The sequence below is a fragment of the Danio rerio genome, chromosome 21 (genome assembly GCF_052040795.2).
Source record: "Danio rerio strain M-AB ecotype USA chromosome 21, GRCz13ab, whole genome shotgun sequence".
Taxonomy (NCBI): domain Eukaryota; kingdom Metazoa; phylum Chordata; class Actinopteri; order Cypriniformes; family Danionidae; genus Danio; species Danio rerio.
The window spans coordinates 48,035,181-48,057,500 of record NC_141041.1 but is presented as its reverse complement, the minus strand read 5'-3'; the positions used below and the strand labels follow the sequence as shown (position 1 = coordinate 48,057,500).

The 22,320-nt window shown below is 39.4% G+C and overlaps 1 protein-coding gene across 4 annotated transcripts in view; it reads right to left on the bottom strand.

The window, feature by feature from the left end:
* Positions 1 to 22,320, bottom strand: part of sh3pxd2b (SH3 and PX domains 2B) — a 56,840-nt gene that overhangs the window by 14,192 nt on the left and 20,328 nt on the right. For 2 of the 4 annotated variants that reach the window (XM_087301911.1, XM_087301912.1), the window contains exons 3-7: positions 15,764 to 15,839; positions 13,581 to 13,657; positions 6,676 to 6,767; positions 3,632 to 3,657; positions 75 to 209 (exon numbers count right to left, since the gene is read on the bottom strand). In XM_087301911.1, the coding sequence (XP_087158037.1) occupies positions 75 to 209; positions 3,632 to 3,657; positions 6,676 to 6,767; positions 13,581 to 13,657; positions 15,764 to 15,839 (406 nt within the window). Of the gene's footprint in view, positions 1 to 74; positions 210 to 3,269; positions 3,388 to 3,631; positions 3,658 to 6,675; positions 6,768 to 13,580; positions 13,658 to 15,763; positions 15,840 to 22,320 lie in introns of all 4 variants that reach the window. The other 2 variants (XM_087301913.1, XM_087301910.1) reach the window with 2 other exon arrangements.

Below are 22,320 nucleotides of genomic sequence, written 5' to 3'. Positions count from 1 at the left end.
TTTGGGTGAACTAACACTTTTGATAGTCTACGTAGACGAATATATTCTGTGATATCTAACAATAACAGACCCACCGGACTCGTTTTTCTCGATGACCTCCACCACCTGGCCCACATACAGGCTGATCTCAGAGCTCTCCTGCTTCTCGTAGTCGGTGACGGCCACATACTGGTCCAGCAGCAGCGGGTCAGCAGAGGACGAGTCTCCTCCTGAAGGGACAGAGCGGACAGCTATCGACAACTCTGCTAGTGTCCCACCACCACAACAAAAGAAGAAAGAAGCGAAACGTGATTGAGAAAAGGTCAAAGCAGGAAAGCCAGAGGTTTAGTGCTGAGAGTCTTGCAGAGAAACAAACCCACACCAAATCAGCAACACCGCTACAGACACAAGACGAATATCTACACTCTAAAAATGAGTTCTGCTGCTTCATCAAACTACTTATTTAAAATGAGCTGAATCAACACAATTCTTGAGATTTCTTTGGGACAACTTACTTGTTTCATGTTCAATTCACTTACATTTGCAAAAACAACTTAATCAATTTGTGTTGGAACCAGCGTTGCGTGTAATGCATTACAAGTAACGTGAGTTACATAATAATATTACTTTTCTAAGTAACGAGTACTTTTAAAAATTAAGTAATAATATTTGAGTAACTTTTTTTTTTTTTTAAATGTGAGTTACTTTTTAGTTTAATTAATTAGCTTTTAAAAAATAAATTGCTGAATTAAAATGATAGTAGTCACAATGAATCACACAGTCGATAAGAGAATGTGTTCATTATTTTGAACGCATGGAAGAAAAGGAAAAGGGGATTGTTTGAATGGTCAGTGATTTTACTGAAGATAAAAAGTACATAAGTAGCAAACACATTGCTTTAACTTTTAATTATCTGAATACAAGGCATGTATAGCTCTGGGGTCAGAAAGTTCTCCAACAATATTATCCTAAAACATTTTTAAAAAAAAATGTTTTTTAAAGGTAAATGTAGGTGTGGGCTACACAGTGTGTTGTTAATTGCAAAACTCCACTATTAAAAAAGCCATCCAGTCTCAGCCAGGTCAGAAAAGTAATGCAAAAGTAACTCAAAATAAAATAATACATTACTAAGTAACGCAACTACTTACTTTTTTTTTGGGAGTAACTCAATACTGTAATGCATTACTTTCTAAAGTAACTTTCCCGAACACTGGTTGGGACAACCTGAAGGAATTGTCGAACCCAGCATTTTTATAGTGTACACTGAAAGAAATAATTCATTGGATTTACTGATTTTTTTAAGGTAGGTGATGGCAAATAACTCATATGGGCTGAATTTGAGCAAACAAATTAAATGTAGTAATATTCAACTTATTTTGCTTGTTTAAATTTAGTCCATATAAATTGTTTACCACCACTTACCTTGAAAAAAAAGGTAAAGGCGTGGTCACACTAGGCTATCTGAACCGTGCTCAGGCACGTTTGACCTCCATTTACCGGTTGGTTTGACAAGTGTGAGTGCTCTGATTCAGGCCCAGGCGTGGTTCAGTTGGCCGGCCCTGGCCCGGTTGCAAGAGGTGTGGTTCGGTTGGGCTTTGTCGCAGTACACTTGTAGTGTGAAACACAACGAAGACGCAACTTCACTTTTAAGGGACTGTTTCATATGGATTTACTAATCATGTGTAGGGCTGGGCGATACAATCAGTATTGATATTTATTGACCGAACACCATTGTCAATGCTAATTTAAAAAAAAAAATTCGGTATGAAGTTTCTGTATGAAGGCTATAGTTTGATTAAAATGTGGCAGCTGAGCGCGCACCTTGGAAGGAATGCCAATAAGCTTAGGTTGTAAGTTTGTCATTTACAATGGAGGCGCGAGACTTGCACATCGTGCATATGGAAGTGACGCGCACATGCTGTGCAAGTGGTGAACATGTGACGTGTGCACATTTTCCTAGTTGAAAACATTTCCACGTTTCTTAATGTCTCGCATTTTTTCAGCACCGAGATTATTAAGATGGTTTATTTTTGTTTACTTAAGTACAAATCTGTTTATTTGAAATGTTCAATTTATCTTTATTAACTTCACACGTATGTTTATTTTCAAAGTATAGGATTTTATGTGTTCCCCAGTTTGTACATGGGCGACCAGCAGCTGTGAGATTTCAGTGTTAATATTTTTTATACAGTACACTAGGAACTAGTATACTTTTCTTGGCTTTTGAATAAAACAAAATGAGTATTGCAATAAATCTTTTTTATTTTTTCTCCTTAACTTCTCCTCTGCCTATAAAATAAAATAAAAAATAAAAAAATGTGTCACCCAACGTGGGTTAACTATATCGTTGCATCCCTAGAGCCTAGTTTGAGTACATCCTAAGTAAATCCAATTAATCAGTTTTTTTTTCAGTGTATCAGATGGTTCAGAAAAACACAAACACATTTGCAAGATCCTAAAACAAATACAATCTGTGATAGAAACAACACCAGCGCAGCAGATTAGGTTTGTGATTTGTACTGAATCATTGAAGCAGAGACTGACATGCCAGCTGAGTTGTTGCTCATTTCTGTGAATGATTCCTTAAATGTAGTTATCAACAGTGCCTTGAGCGCTTTTCATTATTACACCCGAACGAAAGTAGAGCTCCGATATTGGCCTAGAAAATAGCAGCTTTTCATTTTCTGTTGATCTAATTACACGATGTAACTACAGAAGACTGGAGCTTTAAATAAGAAAACTACCAAATGACTTAAAATATTTTTTTTAATGAAATGCTAATGGTCTAATCCGATTCAATTCATTATGCTAAGCTAAGCTAAAAGTGAAATTACTGAATGGATTTAAAAATGTTTAACTTGTAAAATGAGCCTTTTTTCCTCTAATGAACACTATAATGAACTATAGACCATGTCAATGTGGTCATGTCATTGGCCCATGAACATTTCCTGCTTGTTATCAAACTATTTCCTAACAGTAACAAGAAGCAATTCAATTATAACTTCATGTTAAAACAGCTGCCATAACATTATTTATCAATATGTGGCTCTTTTTGGGATTCTCAGAATCTATGGAAATTTAAAAAAAGTTAAACAGTAAATTAATTGGGGCCATTGTTGTTGTTTACATCCTTCAAAATGGTCTATAGTATCATTTCCTAACAGCTAAAAAAAAAAAAGATCAACAAAGGGTTCAGCTAAATGGTCCTCCATTAAACAACCACCATCACCACCACCACACTGCCATGCAATCACACAGGAACCGAGCACAAAGCGTTTGCCCTTGCCCACCTAAAACACCCTCCTACGGGAAGGCCGCACTTGGAGAGGTCAAACACACAGAGAGCATGGCTAAGCAAGTATCTGTTACTACCTCTCTTTAGGAAAGAAGACGCTCGCTCCACAATGCCTGATGAGGGAAGATGAATGAGAGCAGGAGTGAGGGAGGAAGGTGGAGGAGAAATACAAAAGCATCCACAGTAACGGCTGCAGCCTTCACAAACATTTCATGGAGGATACTTTACCTCAAAACTTTACTTAAGGGATTTATGACATGCACGGTCACCAGAGGGCACACTAACCACAGTTAAAGTCAATTACATGTCTCAAATCCAACTGCGCATGGCACTTTCTCAAAGAAATGGGTTCTTTACCTGATTTCTTTTTTCCACTTGGTTCCCTGCAAATGAAAACACACAAGTTAGGTAATTTAATCAATTTTATTTTGACTGAATAAAGAAATAAATAAAAATAATTCATGAAACAATTCATTATTTACAAGGTTTCTGCAGGTTACATCCAATCAAATGGAAGACTTTTCAAGACTCTTTTTAAGACCATTAAGAATAAAATTTTAGACATATGCAGGGTTCAGATTTACTCTAATGGCCTGGTTTTATCTTGAGAAATAATTTCTGATTAGAGAGCTTAATTTGGGCAATTTGCTGTAAAAAATGTCTAAAAGCTGTTGTGAACTGAATCTCTTTGCAAACTTTGCATTATATTAAGAAGTATTGTTGGTCACTGGATGGATGTCGGCCCAATTGAGTAGCTTTACTTGGATAAAGCAAAATGGAGACCAGTTTAAAATGATTTACAACACACTATCTCAGTGAATTTAACACTTTTTAAGGCCTAAAATTCATTCATTCATTCATTTTTCTTTTCGGCTTAATCTCTTTATTTATCACAGCAGAATGAACCGCCAACTTATCCAGCATAAGTTTTACACACCAGATGCCCTTCCAGCTGCAACCCATCGCTGGGAAACACTACAGGCAATTTAGCTTACCCAATTTACCTATACCACACGTCTTTGGACTTTAGAGGAAACCCACACCAACAAGGGGAGAACATGCAAACTCCACACAGAAATGCCAAGTGACCCAGCCGAGGCTCAAACCAGCTACCTTCTTGCTGTGAAGGGACAACACTACCCACTGTGCCACCGTGTCAGGCCTAAAATTTAGTTTTTTATATTTAAGACTTTTTAAGACCCAGCGGACACCCTGGATTAATTCATTAAAACAAATGAATAAATAAATCATTTAATTAATTAATTGTTCAAATGTTAGAACCAGTACATCACTGTTATCCTGGCGGTATCATATACATTTTTTCAGTGTCATATACTATTGTTTTGTTTATAATGTTGAATTAGATTTTTAATATACTTTATCCCTTTTAAAACTTGGTTTATTAGTTAAGTCTGACAATAGCATTACTAAGTTTTAATGGCTTTATTTTTTTACTAGCACTTAGACTCAAATGAAAAAAAAGCCACTACTTAAAAAGTAATTAAAAACAAGCACTTAAAAACATTAGCATTTTTTTTAGCTTAGTCCCTTTATTATTCTGTGGTCACCACAGCAGAATGAACCGCCAACTTATGTTTTATGGAGTGGATACCCTTCCAGCTGGAAAGTGCATGCAGCTGGGAGAACATGCAAACTCCACACAGAAATGACAACTGACCCAGCCGAGGCTCGAACCAGCGACCTTCTTGCTGTGAGGCGATCGTGCTACCCACTGCGCCACCGTGACACCTTACATTTATATTAAATAATGGAAAAGAATACCTACGCAATAAAATTGTGGCATCCAGAAGTGCTACAGAAAAAAAACCCCTCAAAAATATAAATGAACCCTTCCTAAATTTCAATTATTTAGGATACATATGGCATGTTTCATATTGCTAGAGTCTGGTTGAGCAATTAGGATTATTTATAGAGTTTTCCTTGCCAGCTTTTTTGCTTGATTGTTTCATGACAGGATGGCATGGTGGCACAGTGGTTAGTACTGTTGCATTACAGCAATGAGGTTGCTGGTTCGAGCCCAGGCTGGACCAGTTGGCATTTCTGTATGGAGTTTGCATGTTCTCCCTGTGTTTGCGTGGGTGCTCTGGTTTCCCCCACAATCTAAAGAGATACAGGTGAATTGGATGAACTAAATTGGCCATAGTGTATGAATGTGAATGAGAGAGTGTATGGGTGTTTCCCAGTATTCGGTTGCAGCTGGAAGGGCATGAGCTGCATAAAACATATCCTGGATAAGTTGGCGATTATTTTCACTGTGGCGGCCTCTGATAAATCAGAGACTAAGCCAAAGGAAAATAAATGAATGAATGATTGTTTTATGATAATATTCTCTCTAAAGCTGCTTTGGGATAAATATACACATAATAAATATCAATTAAAAATGTTCTCTTTACATTAAAATGTCAAACTACACTTTAATAGTGGGCCTAATAGTCAAGTCAACTTGTTTTTCTTCCAATTTTATCAATTTGCTTTGAGCTAGGAAATGGCGATTACTTGAAACATGCGGATCCTTTGTGTCTACATTTCTGAAAAACCCCAGTGCTAAATGTATGCCTGACAATATTTGTTTTCAGTAAATATTCTCTAAAAAAACTCCTCCACACACCAGAAGAGCCTAAAAAAAACAAGCAGGAATTGTGATTTTGTTCAGCTGCGATGTAAACTAAAGGTTATTTATTGATCGATCTAGCAACCTGCTCAAATGGATTAAGATAGGTTAAGCTGTGTGTGTGTGTGTGTGTGTGTGTGTGTGTGTACTGGTTTTGGTGGTTTAGTAGAACAGATTTTTGTATAATGACATGAGTATGACCAAGTTAAACTCTATTAATGTGGTTTATGAGGACATTCCCTTTGTCCTTGCAATACAAAATTCCTAAAAATCATACATCATAGGGTCTTTTCACAATCAGAGTTTGCCACAGGTTTCCTGTAAGGGGTTAAGGTTGGGAGTAGGACAGGGCCATATAATAAGCATTTTTACTGTATAAAATACAGTATGGAAAGTCCTCGTAAACCACTAAAACCAACATGTCTGTGTGTGTGTTTGTGTGTGAGTGTGGAAGTGTGTTTTTGACATATCAGGACGTATAATGACATGGGTATGACACAGGTATTACAAAAAGGAGGTGAATTATGAGGACAATGGTGACGTCCTCATTTCTCAAAATGCTTATAAATCCTAAAGGATGAGTTTAATCAGAGAGTAAAGCTGCACACAGTCTCCTGTGATGGTTGGGTTTAGGGGTGGGGTGGGGTGAGGTGAGGGCAATACAATATACAGTTTGGACAGTATAAAATGAATGGAAACCTATGTAATGTCCCCACTTTTGACAAAAACAAACGTGTGTGTGTGTGTGTTGAGTGCAGTGTAAACATACTCTTTTGGTGGGTTCAGGTCTTCAGGACGTGTCTCAAAGAACACACGGACCTCCTCGCACTGGGAAATATAGACTGGCAGCTGGATCAGGGCCTGAGAACAAAATAAAACAACACACTCAGTGACTTGGGCTGCGTCCAAAAATCGCATGCTTACATACTATACACGCCCACTTTTCAGACTTTTTCCAAAGTAGAGGTGTGAAAACACCCTGCTGAAACGAGGGGGTTTCATGGCCCTTTAAATGACACGACACCCCACAGAGCTCACTGAGGCCCCCTTGTGAGCCGGGACCCCCCTGTTGGGAATGGCTGGATTACATGATATCTGAGATCCATTCATACTACTCACTTTCTCACTATATAGAATGCACTTTTCTAGAACACATGCTGTGTATGTCCTTGACAAACTAAATGTATTCACTCATTTTTTTGTCAAAAAGAAAGAAACCAAGAAAAAACGGCAGCAGTCTTCACTCAATGTTTCTTTTGCTGAAATATTTCAAATGAGTTGAATCAACACAATTCTTAAGACAACTTAATTGTTTTGTTTAATCCACCTAAATTTGTAAAAAATAAGTGAACTTAATCAATTTGTGTTGGGACAACATGAGGGAATTGTGTGGAATCCTGCATTTTTACAGCGTTCAAATCCAGTTCCACCTCAAACGCAGCTCGGTGTGCTTCGGTCTGATATGAGCTGCTTTTTTGCTGTTGTATATTTTGGCAGAGGAGCTTTAATTTAATAATGCTGAGTGCTGCTTGAGTGTCCTTCAGACGGACATTGCAGAAGGAGGTCCCTTCTGTCCACATGCTGAATTATGAAGCCCGACCTGACTGGAATTCTCAAATCCGCATGCAGGCGCATCTGCTCAAGGTGCCCTATTCAAACCTGCGCCAATTTCTCACAATTGCTTCTGACTCGCCAATTACTCTGGCAGCTCATAGATCTGCGTGTTTGCCCAATGCTCAATATTCCTGATGAAAAGGCTGCCTTTACGCACAAAAACATGCTTGCTTTATTAAGATGAGGCTGACGGAAAGTGACCGATCGCTCTTTTTAGCGTTATATTGTATGACGACTGGATTGATATGGATCTTATTGATGTGGATTTCCATGGATGTCCGCAGATTGATGCATCCCCGGGGTGCACTACCTGACCTGCACACTCATTACCATTCCCTCGAGACGCTGGCTATATGATGGCCAATTATAGCAAATGGACTTTATTGGGTGCTCTTTACTGAGGGTGCATTACCTTGATTGTTTTACGCGAGTGCATGTGCAAGAGAGAGAGAATGCGAGACAAAGAGGTAGAGAAGAACGTTCACATACATCCCAATAGAAGAGAATGGGCAGTGATTGTAGAGGGGGTTACTGCTCACTAAACACTGCTTTATATACTGTATACTGCCTACTGTTTAAATGGCGAGTAATTTTGCGAACATCCAGATGTTTAAAGGGGAAATGAAGCACTCAATTAAGTTTACCTTATTTTGTACATTGGATTCCACTTTAATGAAAATATATTAAACAAACTCAAGTAATGTAAACATTTAGCAGAAAACGGCATGTTTTACTATAGATTTTAAACCTAGGGCGCCGCCATCTTGGAATGTCTCTGTGGCTGACGTCACGGGGTTGGTTGAGTTCCCTCAGCTGAACAGAAACAATGGAAGTAAAGGAGACTGTAAACCCTAATTTAAGCCAATGCGTGAAGCTGTAGACGTAGAGCTGCTGCAAATACAAGCACCAGATGTGTGTCTAATATAAAAGTATAGATATTTATTCTATTTTTCTTTTATTGTCCGCAGTGTGTTCATTTTCTAAATTGTTTGTAGTGTATGAGTGTGTGTGTGAATGAGTGTTTGTGGATGTTTCCTAGAGATGGGTTGCGGCTGGAAGGGCATCCGCTGCGTTAAAATGTGCTGGATAAGTTGGCGGTTTATTCCGTTTTGGCGACCCCGGATTAATAAAGGGACTAAGCCGACAAGAAAATGAATGAATGATCCTCTCTGCTTCAGTTCTGCCCCCTACAACATGCAGTCATTAATTACATTAAGAATGTGTCCACTATAGTGAACATTTAAAAAAAGGATGAAATTTTTAAAAACAAACAAATTTACAGCTTTAATAGCTAACTGTATTGGTTCTGACACTTTAATAAACAAATATATATGTAATAATAATAGTAAAAACCATTTAAAAAGCTACATTTTACCTCTCCCCCTTCCATAAAATGTGCTTTTTTGTATGTCAGCCATTTTGGGTGCAGTGTAAGAAGTGGTTCCTAGCATGCCAGCCGATCAAATGACATATCACTAGAAAGCCCAGGATGTCCTTTGAACAGTACAACAGGACTTGACAGAGAAGCTCAACAGATTCAAAGAAAATTCATGAAAACACAATGTTCACTACAGAGGACACAAGTCAATGGGCGGGGCCTCAGGAGGATATAAGTGGTAATATTTTCATAAACTTCTTAAATACATGTCATCTTATATTTTTTTACATTGTATTTAAATAATAAGACAATACAGGGCTGACAAATCAAATGAACGTAATAAATCAACAAAAACCCAGAGCAGAATTTTCTTACCCCTTGGTTTCGAGTGTGTTCCTGAAAAATTTCGGTTTGAAGGAGTATCTAGCCCTTCCCCTTAGCCCTACGCCTTTAAGCTAAAGAGAATTGGGACACCTCTACCCCTTCACATGAACGCACAAAATGAGGGGTAGGGGGAAGGGCTAAGGGGTGGAGTTTAAGGGGATTGGGCCTTAAGCCTGGTTTATACTTCTGTGTCAAGTGACCGGCGTAACCCACAGCGCATGCAACGCCCGTAGCTGTGCATTTATACTTCTGCGCTCTGTCTCTGTTGGTCTGCATTAACACTTCGCTAGTTGGCAGTGAGGTGTAAATGTTCCTCTGTGTCGAGTTTCTTCGCTGCTGTTTGCTTTTCCTAAACACTTCCGGGATGTACAAGTGGCTCAAACTCACTCATTTTGAGGCAGGAACCGGCGGTCGTGCAACAACTTTAACTATGAGGTAAACACTAAACAAAACTTTCCATCAGGAGCTCCTTCACGGGACTCCACACTTGTAAACAATCGCTACATTGGGCTAGCGCCGCCCAGTCCCGCCCAGACTCGTCAGCGCTACCAAGGCGACCAATCACGACCATTTTGAGAGGTGCACGTCAGTGACGGCCACGGCGAAGAGCTATGCGTCAGCGCCGTACCATACGCCGGCGTTTGACGCAGAAGTATAAATCAGCCTTTAATGTCTACTGCTATGTAGAAAGTTAACACATTGAAACGATTATATTATGTAAAACAGGCATTCACAAGGAGGCTCCAGCACACATTTAGCCTAGACATCATTTGTTATAGCCAACACACAACAGCCCTGACTCAACCGCCGACACGGTTTGTTTAAAGTAGGTGTGTGGTAAGTGAAGGGTGCCTGGAACAGCTTGAACTGAGTTTTAATTGCTGTTTTTGGAAGAAAAAAAACATTACAGTCAAAAGAGGTGAAAACCTTCCTGCAGGAGTCACAGATCATGAGCGCTCGCACAGAAACCACACAAAAAGCAACGTTTAAAAAAAAAAAAGGAGTTTCTTTGAGAAGCAGCTCTTTAAAAAGTCAGCAAAAAGCCATGGTGTGCTAACTCAGCGCAGCTCCAAACCCCTGCCCTAAAGCAGACATTACCCTGCCAAATGTGGATTCCTGGCTCCCCCCCTCTTAACCCTTCCACCAAACGCCTGAGAGTTACTCAAGAAGGAACAGGCTTTCATGTTAAAGCAATTCAAGTCACAGAGCAGACCACCATAGATAAACTGGCTTCAAGTCGTGGAATTAATGCTTGATCTCTCTTCAAGTTAACCTACTTTTGATTCCTGCTTAGTGCTTACCTCTTTGAACAAAAAAACTCTATAAACTGCTTAAAAGTTTTAACAGGGACCAATTTGTGGAATGGAAAAATATAGTCAGTCTGTATTCAGCAGGAATCTGTTAGTGTATGATGTATTTTCTAATGCATCAAAACTCTTGAAAACTATCATTTATTCATTTTCCTTTGGCTTAATCCTTTATTTATTAAGGATCGCCACAGCGGAATGAACTGCCAACTACTCTGACATATGTTTTGCGTGGTTGATGCCCTTCCAGCTGCAACACAGGACTGGGAAACACCCATAAACTCTCGCATTAACAAACATTCATGCACTACAGCTGACTAAGTCCATCCAAATCATCAATAGCGCATGTGTTTTGACTATGAGGGAAACCGGAGTACCCGGAGGAAACCCACACCAACACAGAAATGCCAACTGACCCAGCCGTGACTCGAACCAATGACCTTCTTGCTGTGAGGTGACAGTAATAATAATAATAATAATAATAAATAATAATTCATCTTGTTTGTAAACTGCGCCTTTCTGGACACCAATGAAAGCCTAGTTATTATGGTCAAATCTGATGTAACCCATCCTACCATGATGGTGGCTCAGTGGGTAGCACTGTCACCTCACAGCAAGAAGGTTGCTGGTTTGAGTCCCGACTGGTTCAGTTGGCATTTCTGCATGTTCTGCCCGTGCTCGCATGGGTTTTCTCCTGATGATGATTCTGATTTTGTGACTGTATCTGATTTTTTTTGCTGACCTGCTTACATCATCTTTTAAAAGTGACTCGTATCCGATTGTCTGCATTTACACAGCACATGGCAAAGGCGGAATGACCAGAAAAAAAAAAAAAAAAAAAAAAGAGCGGGCGCTGACTAACAGCTGATAATTAAAGAGCGCTCTTTTCTCTATTCCTGTAAGTAATCTGTTCGCAGCTTTTGTCAAGCTGTTTTACTATAGTTTATGGCAGAAATGTTCTCATTTGTTCATCTTCATTGATATATGCTTTTTTTTTAAACCTTTAGGCATCTTATTGTAATGTCCATGCTTTGATTTAAGCACGTGATGTATGCACTTGATTTATATTAGTTTATATTGGTTACGTGGTGGACACTGCGCTCTCTCGCTCTCGTTAACATGCTTTAAATACCTGTGCTATATGACAATATAAAAGCTGTTTAAGTCCTCGTGTATGAAATTTAAGGTTTGGGAGTCTGTTCTGAAATGAAAGTGTCCGACTTGATGTCATTCGCTATGGTTATTATTGACACGCGACTCGCATTGACAGGTGAAAATCCGATCTACCTGCTTACACTGCAGACACGAGAACACAGATCAGATTCATATCGGATAAATTTCCGCATATTAAAGGCCTGAATCTGATTTGAGTAAATCGGAATCCATGTGATTTGTTCCTGCTTACACGTACATGGGCTATATCTGATCGGTACCACATGGGAGAAAAATAAATAAATAAATGTAAAAAATCTGAATTAACTCACTTGAACAGTGCAGTGTAAATGCGGCCTAAGGCCGTACTCACACTAGGTACAGTTGCCTCGAACCGGGCCAAAGCACGCTTGTCCCCCCTCCCGTCTCCCCCGACGGCCCGCGCTCACACCATATCGGGCCTCGGCACGCTTACGTCATCGCTGCTGCGCTGTTCAGAAGCGCTCTCTATGGCAAGCCTTTTTAGCATTTAAATCTTTGTTCTGACTCCATAAATATATTTAGAGATATAATTATATTTTGACTAGTCATAATTATAATTCGACTAGTCAGAATAACAATTAGAGATATCTGCAATTGCAATTGTACTAGTACGAAATCAGATTGGAGATATCTGCAAATATATTATGACTAGTCATTTTCCTCCATTGACTTCCATTGAAAAATATTTGCAGATATCTCTAAATGAGTTTTGACTAGTCACAATTGTAATTAGAGATATCTCTAACTGAGTTTTTACTAGTCATACATTTGGAGATGTCTTTAATTCGTAATATTTAGAGATATTTACAAATACATTTGTAAGATATCTCTAATTAATTTACTAATAGTCGAATTACAGTTGTAGATATCTTGAATTGGATTTTTGACAAGTCAAAACTCAGTTAGAGATATCTGCAAATATTTTTCAATGGAAGTCAATGGAGGAATTTGACTAGTCATAATATATTTGCAGATATCTCCAATCTGATTTCGTACTAGTACAATTGTAATTGCAGATATCTCTAATTGTCATTCTGACACGTCGAATTATAATAATGACATGTCAAAATATATAATTATATCTCTAAATATATTTATGGATAGTCAGAACAAGGTTTAAATGTTAAAACGGCTTGCCATACGCTCTCACTCAGCAGCACAGTGGAGGTTTCTCTAGTTATATCCTTTCAGTCGTTTGTTATGCAGTGACATACAGTCAAATATTTCGCCAAACAGTCCTTAGGGATGCGGGGACACGCAGTCAGATATTTTACCGAACAGATCCGCCACTTTTGGCGCTCATCAACAATCAAAGCTCTCGTGCTGCAGGAATGAGGAGGTCTGCTGAAGATGCAGCTGGCGTGCTATGAGGAGTTTGCGTCTTTAATAAACTACGGCAGTTTGCGATCACTGAACAGTAAGAATGATTAATAAATCCATATCAAACAGTCCCTTAAAAGTCACGTCTCGCTTTCGGTTTCGGGCTTTGGCGCGTTTCGCGCTCACACACAAGCGTACCGCGCCAAAGCCCAAGTGATCCGCGCTCAGGCACACCTCTTCCAACCGGGCCAGGGCCGGCCAAGTGAACCGTGCTTGAGCCCGATTCAGCGCACTCACACTTCTCAAACGATCCGGGAAACGGGCCTGGGCACGGTACGGATGGCATAGTGTGAGTACGCCCTAAGTGACACATTGAAATATGTATGCTAAAGCAATATACTGTGCAACCCTAATGCCAACTGTTAATAACAGGTCAGATATTTTGTTGTGTGTGCGCTTGCTTATTGACTGACTTACCCTGCAGTACTCATTGATGGGCTTCAGACGTTTCATGGCCACATCTCTGATGTGACTTCTTCTGAAGAGAATCTTTCCTGTTAGGAAATGAAGAAAAAGCGTCACAAACATGCCCTGCGTTCACCAGTTCACCACTCAAGGCAATTTTGGGAAACTTTTGGGAATCTCCCTTCGTGCTTTATGGCCATTTTATCAGATGTCGGAAGACCACAAGCACGAAACTTGCCCAAACAAAGATTGTGGCCAATAAAACAATACCAAGAAATGAACACAAATGAGCCTCTTAAGTTTTATGAGTCACATCCTGCTGAACTTCAACCCAAGTACTGTGGTCTTTTTTAGCTGAACGTAGTAAAACGTAGAAAAAACAACAACAAGGCTATCCCACCCAAAAGCCCTAGGTCATAGAAATGGCACACTCAGTAAGAAATGAGGTTGAAAAACAGCTCAGTGTGTGATGTGGTGCATGAGTGTGAATGTGTTGGGTTAGTGCCCCGCGCCTCATGTGCTGAGTTGAGCTGAGCCCCTTCCACACAGTGATACCGGTAAATATCCAGAAAATTTCCGGAACGACTTTACTGGTATATTCAAAAAAGTGCTGTTCACACAGGCGAGGACGATACGGAATTTTTCCGGAAAAGACCGTACACACATCCATTCCAAAATACCGGTAAATTCTGACATCATTCACCACAAATGAGCTTTAAACGGCTGCGCTTGTATTTGTAAACATTTGACTAAACTACAAACTCTGTGGATGATCAATATTGCGAACAACTTTCGCAGGATCACTTTCGCATGTCGAGATGTTCATAATATGTGTGTGTGCTGTTGCTCACAGGCTGTTTCACAGGCACACGCAAAGCTTGAAGGTAAACAAACAACGGCTTATCATAAGCATCTCATCGATGATTATTTACACAGTTGGCATTAAGAAGAACATATAAACGTGATCTGACTAACTTCTAGCAGCTAAATGTGTCTGGAAAAATATTCAAAGGCTTTTATTCTCATAAACCGCGAGGATGTAAATGCGTCTGAGCCAGTGTGTGTGTGTGTGTGTATATATATATATATATATATATATATATATATATATATATATATATATATATATATATATATAAAGCTAACATGACGTTTATACTTTATTCCACATATAAAGGAATGCACAGACAAGCCATCCTATCTGAAGCATCACCTGTCTCCATCTTCCCAGCAGTTGTTTTTAATGGAGCTCAGCAATGACATTTTTTTGCATTCCATTAGCATGTTTACAAAGCTCACTAATGGATGTCGGGTGAACGTACACGACGCTCGGCTAATTACAGGAGTTTCTGTGTAGATTGCTGTCAAAGTGCTGTGTCAGTAAACCCAGACACTTGTTAAAAGGTTGTAAAGTACTGGTATGTTAGACAGCGTTCAGGTGCTTGAAGACTGTCTGGTACACAAGCAAACAAACCCATCATGCCATTTAACTACAGCCAGATGTCTAATCTACACAAATGTCTTGTTTAACAGAGAGCAGGCTATTTCAACACATTTCTAAACATAATAGTTTTAATAACTCATCTCTGATAACTGATTTGTTTTATCTTTGTCATAATGACAGTAAATAACATTTTACTAGAAAATTTTAAAGCTTAAAGGGACATTTAAAGGCTTAACTAGGTTAATTAGGTCATATGATATGTGAACCCGACCCGTACAGATTTACTTTGACATTTCCTCGAGCGAGAATGACATTGACTGAAACTTTCTGTTGTACCCCACGCCCACCATTGGTACCCTTTTGGCAGTGGAAATCAAGCCTGATAAAGGGGACCCATAACGACACGTAAGGTACTGTACCACTTAGAGGAAACGGGCCATATTGCTCAACTTAACTTGAACATAAGATCACATCTGCATATTCCTGTAGACCAGTGGTCACCAAACTTGTTCCTAGAGGGCCGGTGTCCTGCAGATTTTAGCTCCAACCCTAATCAAACACACCTGAACAAGCTAATCAAGGTCTTACTAGGTATACTTGAAACATCCAGGCAGGTGTGTTGAGGCAAGATGGAGCAAAACCCTGCAGGGACACCGGCCCTTAAAGGACCGAGATTGGTGACCCCTGCTGTAGACCATGACTTGAGAGAGAGTCTATATTAAAAGAGTTGTTTGAAAGGAATTATGTTTACCTGGTAGAAAGGGTATGATTCTGCGTTTTGGATCCTTCTGCCCACCTTCCACAGGGAATTTATCCAGAAGCTCCATCTAGATATCATTATAGAAAAACATAACATCAACATACAGTATCTGACCATTTGTTTTAGTTCTGCAACACTTCTGTGTGAACAGGATAGAATTATTGGTCACATTTTATTTTAAGGTACAATTCTCACTATTAATAAACCATTAGCTATGACTTTTAGATCAACAAACTGGTAATTTGATGCCAATCAATAGTTAAAGTAGTTGTTGGGTTTTGGTATTTGATAGGATTGGAGATATAATAAGACCATAGAAAAGTTAATAGTGAGAATTAGTCCAAATATTAAAGTATATCCAAACTTTTGATTGGATGAAAAAATATGAGTCTTCAGTAAACGCCTATCAGTCACTGACTGTACATCCATTCAACAAATAGCAGTTTCTGTCCATCTGGGTTTGTATGTGTGGCCTGCTCCACACAGACCTACTGACATAATGGAACATTTTAATACCCTACACCTCCCTCTGTTTACACTCTAGTCCAGAATGCCCCATAACTAGCTCTTACAGCTATAGGTTATTTTCATTCGCTGGCACCAATTAACATTTTCCTCTCAGCTGTAGAGTTCGCTTTCCCCTTATTCCAGTCCAAAAAGCAGCTGTGGACCAATGAAATCACACCTGTGCCTTTGCATAGCGCGGCGTTCATACATGCATTTTACACAATTATTCACTAATGACTATAGCAGAGCTTGAATTCATTAGCTGAGCGATGCTGCTGAAATCCGGAAGGGCTAACAATTTACCCATAATGCAAAGTGAATGGTAGAAAAAGAAATGTCATTTTTTTTTAACCCAGGCTCCCTGGATATATGTGTGTGGTGACATCTCTGCATATTGTATGTGCTCATTTGAAATGGAATACCTAATGAATGCTCTTAAAATGTTAAAGTCCATCGCACAATACCCAGCTGATTCAGTCATTGCCTAGCGACACAAAAAAGCCTTTTTTTCTTGTCAACAAAAAGGCAGTGTGAAACACCTCGCGTTTTGTGAATGCAAATGTGCGTTCGGTGTGATCGGCTTCATAGTTTCTGGAGGAGTTGATTAAACCGTAGAGCTGGGTGCTTCTCTGAAAGGATCAATTGGACTCAGACATGGCGCCGAACTAATCTATGCTGTTTTTCAGCCTTCCTAAAGCACAAACTCAGCTACTTTCTCAATAAAAACCACGTTAGCTATTTCGCCACGAAGCTAGAGTCACCAAGCAGACAAAAACCCTGCCATGACAATGAAGCGAGTAAACCTAAAATGTTCACGCGTCTATTTATGCGCAAATATCGCAATTTATTCTCGTGTGCGAAGTCTGGTGTGAACACAGCATTAGGCTTGGATCCTAATTATGCCACTTTGACAGACTGACAGACTGTGGCTTTAAATTCAAATGAGATTGTGCTCTTTTCAAAAGAGGGCGGAGCAACACATGCCTGGGTCAGCATAGTGGCAGGTTCAAAAACAAGACTAACGTCCTATGCTAACAGGCCTCGAAATTGCTACCATTTTGGTCGCATATGCGCCCGAAAATTAATCTATGCGACCTCATAATATATTTGGGCACATTAGTGCGACTGCAGATAATGGTTGTAGTGCGACCTGTTTTGATTTTTTGTAAAAACATGCTGAATCGCTCTTCCCTGCCGCTATATTGGTTCATATTAGCTGTCAATCACTCAAGGTATTCCGCTGTCAGATGACAGGGAAGGAGCTTTTATGACCAAGGGAAATGCAAACGGCTGAAGAGTAAAAACTTAAAGCACACAGGTTTGCAAACCCCACCTAAAATTGAGGTGCAGATGAGAGCAATCATGACACGTCACGTGGTGAATAATGATCCGCCAGCTGAAATCAATCGAGTACGCGCTTCTTGGAGAAGGTGCCCGAATCTCCATGCGTTGCATTCACTGCGTGTTCAGCGCGAATGTCCGCTAAAAGTCAAATCTAATACTGTACATATCATCGCCAAAGAAGCTCGCCTTTACTAAATTTACACTGAAACTACGGCTCATAACAAAGACCGGTATTGCGCCGATGGTTAGCGCAGGAATCCTGCTCTGCCTGCTCATAAATTGGGTCGGCTGACTCGCCTGCTTTCCACTAACACAGAAAAATGAAGATCATCTCAGACTGAACAGTTAAATTGACACAAACTGAAACCAAAACTTTTAAAGAGTGATAGAAGTGAGACTTTACTTACTTTCTTTTGTCTATTCTTTTTTGAGGTGTATATTATTTTTTTATTTATTTACTGATGACTGCTTTGCAGCTTTCATCATTGAATTGAATGATTTATTATAATCTTTTGTTTGTTTTGTAGCAGAAATATTATTTATTAAATTGACATGCATATAAAAACAGCAGTACAAAATAAATATTTCTTACTGCAATGCTTCATTTTTGTTTGATGCAAACTATACATTTATTTTTCATAAAGTAACAGACTTTTTATAGAAGATAACCTACATTCATGCACATTCAAGGCAGTATCATAATGAGAAATGGAATTCATTGTTACGATTATTGTCATTTTTTATCATCATTAATATTCTATGGCCTAATTATTAGACATTCATTTTGGAATTATTGCACACAAATATCAATGTCTTCGCAGCATTAGTTAGATAGTTGTTTCTGGTTTTTGTCAGTCCTATTAATGTTGTTTTAAAATACAATAAATCCCTTAAAAAACTATTTGCAGCTGTGCTCATTCATTCTTGGTGGGGGCTTCTAAAATTTTTTTGGTGCTCCTAAATATTTGAAGTTGGGAGCACTGGTGCTACCAAGTAAAAAAGTTAATTTTGAGCCCTGGCTAATGAGGGAGAGATTGTCACTAGTGGGCGGGGCTTTCCCCTTTCTAATGACACGTACAAAGGGAGAATGTCAATTAAAGAAATATAATATAAAAAAATATTATATATATAATATAATAATATATATTTAAAAAAAAAACGTCAATTAATAATCTGCCACATAAAATTTTAATCTAAGTGACCAAAAAACAGCATTTTACCATGCTATTTTGGGAGTTTCTCCATTTGAGTCTGGTCATTTAACTATGTAGGGTAATTAATTTAGCTCATAAATGTAATGGCGTCTTACACAGCCAGTGTAATGAGTGGCAAAAGACCGGGAGAAACTGCAGGATGTAATGTGTCTGATGTGTTTGTGAATTTAAATAAAACATCTGCACGGTCTTACAGCAGAAACTGAAAACGCACTCATGTGTTCGGTCGTAAATGCCACTTAAAGACTGCACGGCCATATTTAAACGTGAAAGCTTTGTCTTCAATCATGTCTGGTTTGAGATTAACGACAAAGCAAAGCAAGAGCGTCATTCTGCCAGACAAAGCTTTTACTGTTGTGGGCCGATTCATTAAACCGAGGAACAATGTCTTGTACTGTGACTCAGCAGCATCTGAATGACGGCACACAGATAACGCTCTTCATTTCCTCTTCCACACAAATAAATGAGCTCTGCGAGTCCATAACCGAGCAGTGTCTGCTTGCTCCCAGATTTCATTTGCTGCTTCAGTGTACAGACATTTTTCAAAAACGAGCCCTGACGTCTTCATAATGCTAAGAACTTCAGACTAGACCAGTAGTCTCCGATATTGGCATGAGAGTTAAACTAATACCCTCGAATTTAATAATACAAATTGTACAGTCTATACAATTAGAAGGCATAATACCAGTCAAAATGGCGGCATAACTACTGGTCTTGCACTAGTAAAAACACATCCTATGTATTTGATTTGAATGTCCACAACGCAGCCACATGTACTATGTTTATCAAACCACAGTCTTCTTCATGAAAATTTCGTGACAGCAGACTTGCGACAACTGACAACTCAAAAATCTTGATGGTTCCGTGGGTCTCGTCTGTCAAAGCTGATCTTTATTTTGTATTTTCTATTGGATTTGAGTCAGGTGATTGGCTGGGCCATTCTACAGCTTGATTTTCTTTCTCTGAAAGCATTTGAGAGTTTCCTTGGCTGTGTTTTGGATCATTAGCTGCGTCCCAAATGGCACACTACACACTATGCACTCATGCACTATGTACTTATGTACTTACACACTCAACAGGATAGTATATGTATGTAGTGGCGTCCCAAATGGCACACTAATGTTTTTTTACTAAGCGGAAATTCAAACCGTTTCCCTGATGACGTTTGACGGTCGCCAAATCAGTGAAATAAACATCCGAATTATCAAATAATACCTGCCGTGAGTATTGCCGCATTCACCATCGGGAGGCGCTATAATCACTCTCTTAGGAGAATTTTGCTTTCACCATCCAAAATAAATAAAGTTATCCAACAAGTGCGTCCGATAGCTCCGCCCCTTCCGCTACGTAAGCAAACCTGCGGTCGTTGAGTGTGTGAAGTGTCCATCATTACACACTTCATCTTAGCGGCTGAATGACTGCATCATCTGGGTAATTAAAGTGCACTTAATGTTTTTAGAGTTTTCAGTGTGAACGCACTACTTACACTATTCATACTGCAAAATGGCGTAGAATAGTGCATAAGTATGCGATTTGGGACGCAGCTATTGTCTTGCTGAAATGTCCACACTGGTTTCATCTTCATCCTCCTGCTAATGTAGATGTTGAACTGAAGCAGCTGATATTCATTTACACTGAGGAAGGGCAGGGGGTTGCTGAAGAACTAATAAGAGATTTCAGCTGCTGACTGGGCTTTCACTGCCTTTCTACACCTTCCTTTCTTCATGTGTTCAATAATTTTTCCCTGTGTCATTTCATTACGCGTAACTTCATTTGTAAATTAATTAGTTTTGTTTTCTTTGCTTATCCTTCAAAGACCTATGCTAAGCTAAGCTAAAAGTGTTCCTTCAGACCCGGGTCCTCATGTATGAAGACTTGCGTTGAAATCATACGAAAACATTGGGTACGCTCAAAGCTGTTTATGTGCGTACGCAGTGTTTCATACACCTGAATTTTTTACTGCGTACGCACATTAACAGCTTTGATATGAATATGATAATGACTGTCCTTAGGCAAAACCCAATGAAAAAGTAAATGGCAAAAGCAAGCAAGAAGAGAAACTTTGAACAGAATGACGCAGTTAACGCAATTGGGTCTGAACATCGCACTGTGAGTGCATTAAAAAAAGAAATGGTCCGATGTTAAGGTGTAAAATTTTGTAGTGTCTATTTAAGCTGCAAATAGCACACCTCGTTGGAATCATAGACTGTAAAATATATGGACGTAGTGTCCGTGACGTCACCCATAGGTTTCTAAAGAGCGCAAAAGAAGCCACAAGTAGGCGCGGCCAACCGTCGCCATTTTGTTCGCGCATCATCACACCCACGGCGGGATACCAAACAAGGGCAAAGAGGCGGAGAGTGAGCGGAGCTACAGACACCTGCTGGCATTTAGCTTGGACCTGGTTCAGACACACTTTGGGAGAACGCTTAATACTTTATCACCTGTGACTCTTTTGTATTCTGACCACTTGTGCTTGGTTGTACACTATATCAATAAAGTGTTTAGACTTTTAAAAACACTGCTGTAATACATTGAGCCACTAAACATTGTTCTTATGACGTTTTTCAACAGGAGGAAAACGCAAATTACTTCCAAACACTTCAGATATAGTCTGTGTTAGTAAATGCAAGACTATTGATGAAATCCAGCATAACACTGTATGACAACGCTTCAGATGACTGTTCTAGAGCCTACAGCTAATCAATTCGTCAGATTCTGGAGTGCATTACAGCTCTAAATATAAATATTAACGATAAATGATCTTAAATAAAACAAATACATGTATAGAGATGGTATATAAGTATATAACTTTACTCACATCGGAAACGGAGGCCACGTGAATGGTTTGTGAGCACAATTAAGTGCACTCAGCATGCCATGCCATCTAATAATTGTAGGAAACAAGTCCAAAAGACAGTCGACTGTGTAAAGCCACATAAAACAACACAGAAATAGGATAAATATGCCGACATCAGTGGCTAATCTGCAGGATTCAGCTGAGGTGACGTGACGGCGACCAACGAGACCTAGCTGTCACTCAAGTGGCCACTCCCTTAATTATGCAAACTTAATATAAAGGAAACGGATGAGTAATAAAAAAAATTCACCCCCCTCACAGTTGTCAGAAGGGTAATATTAGCTGTATTAACCAAAATCTTTTTTGTAGCAGGATGTAAACACCTTTTTTTCTGCTGTAAAATTGCCCATTCTAACAGTGGGCTCTGTTTGGGAGCCAGGAGCGGCCAGGACTAGCGGAATTTCGGATGAATTGCAGTTTTAGTTACTTCCGTATTGGCTTCCTGAGGGAGAGCGGGAGGTTGCCGCTTGGTTGGAATGAGCAAGTTGGGTGATTCCCGCCCATCACCGTTTGATTGACAGAGACAACATAGCTAAAGAGAGCAGCACACAGAAGCGTGAGTGACGTAGCTCGTAAAGCGCATGGCAACATGTTTTGACACATTCAATCAGCAACCCGGTTCG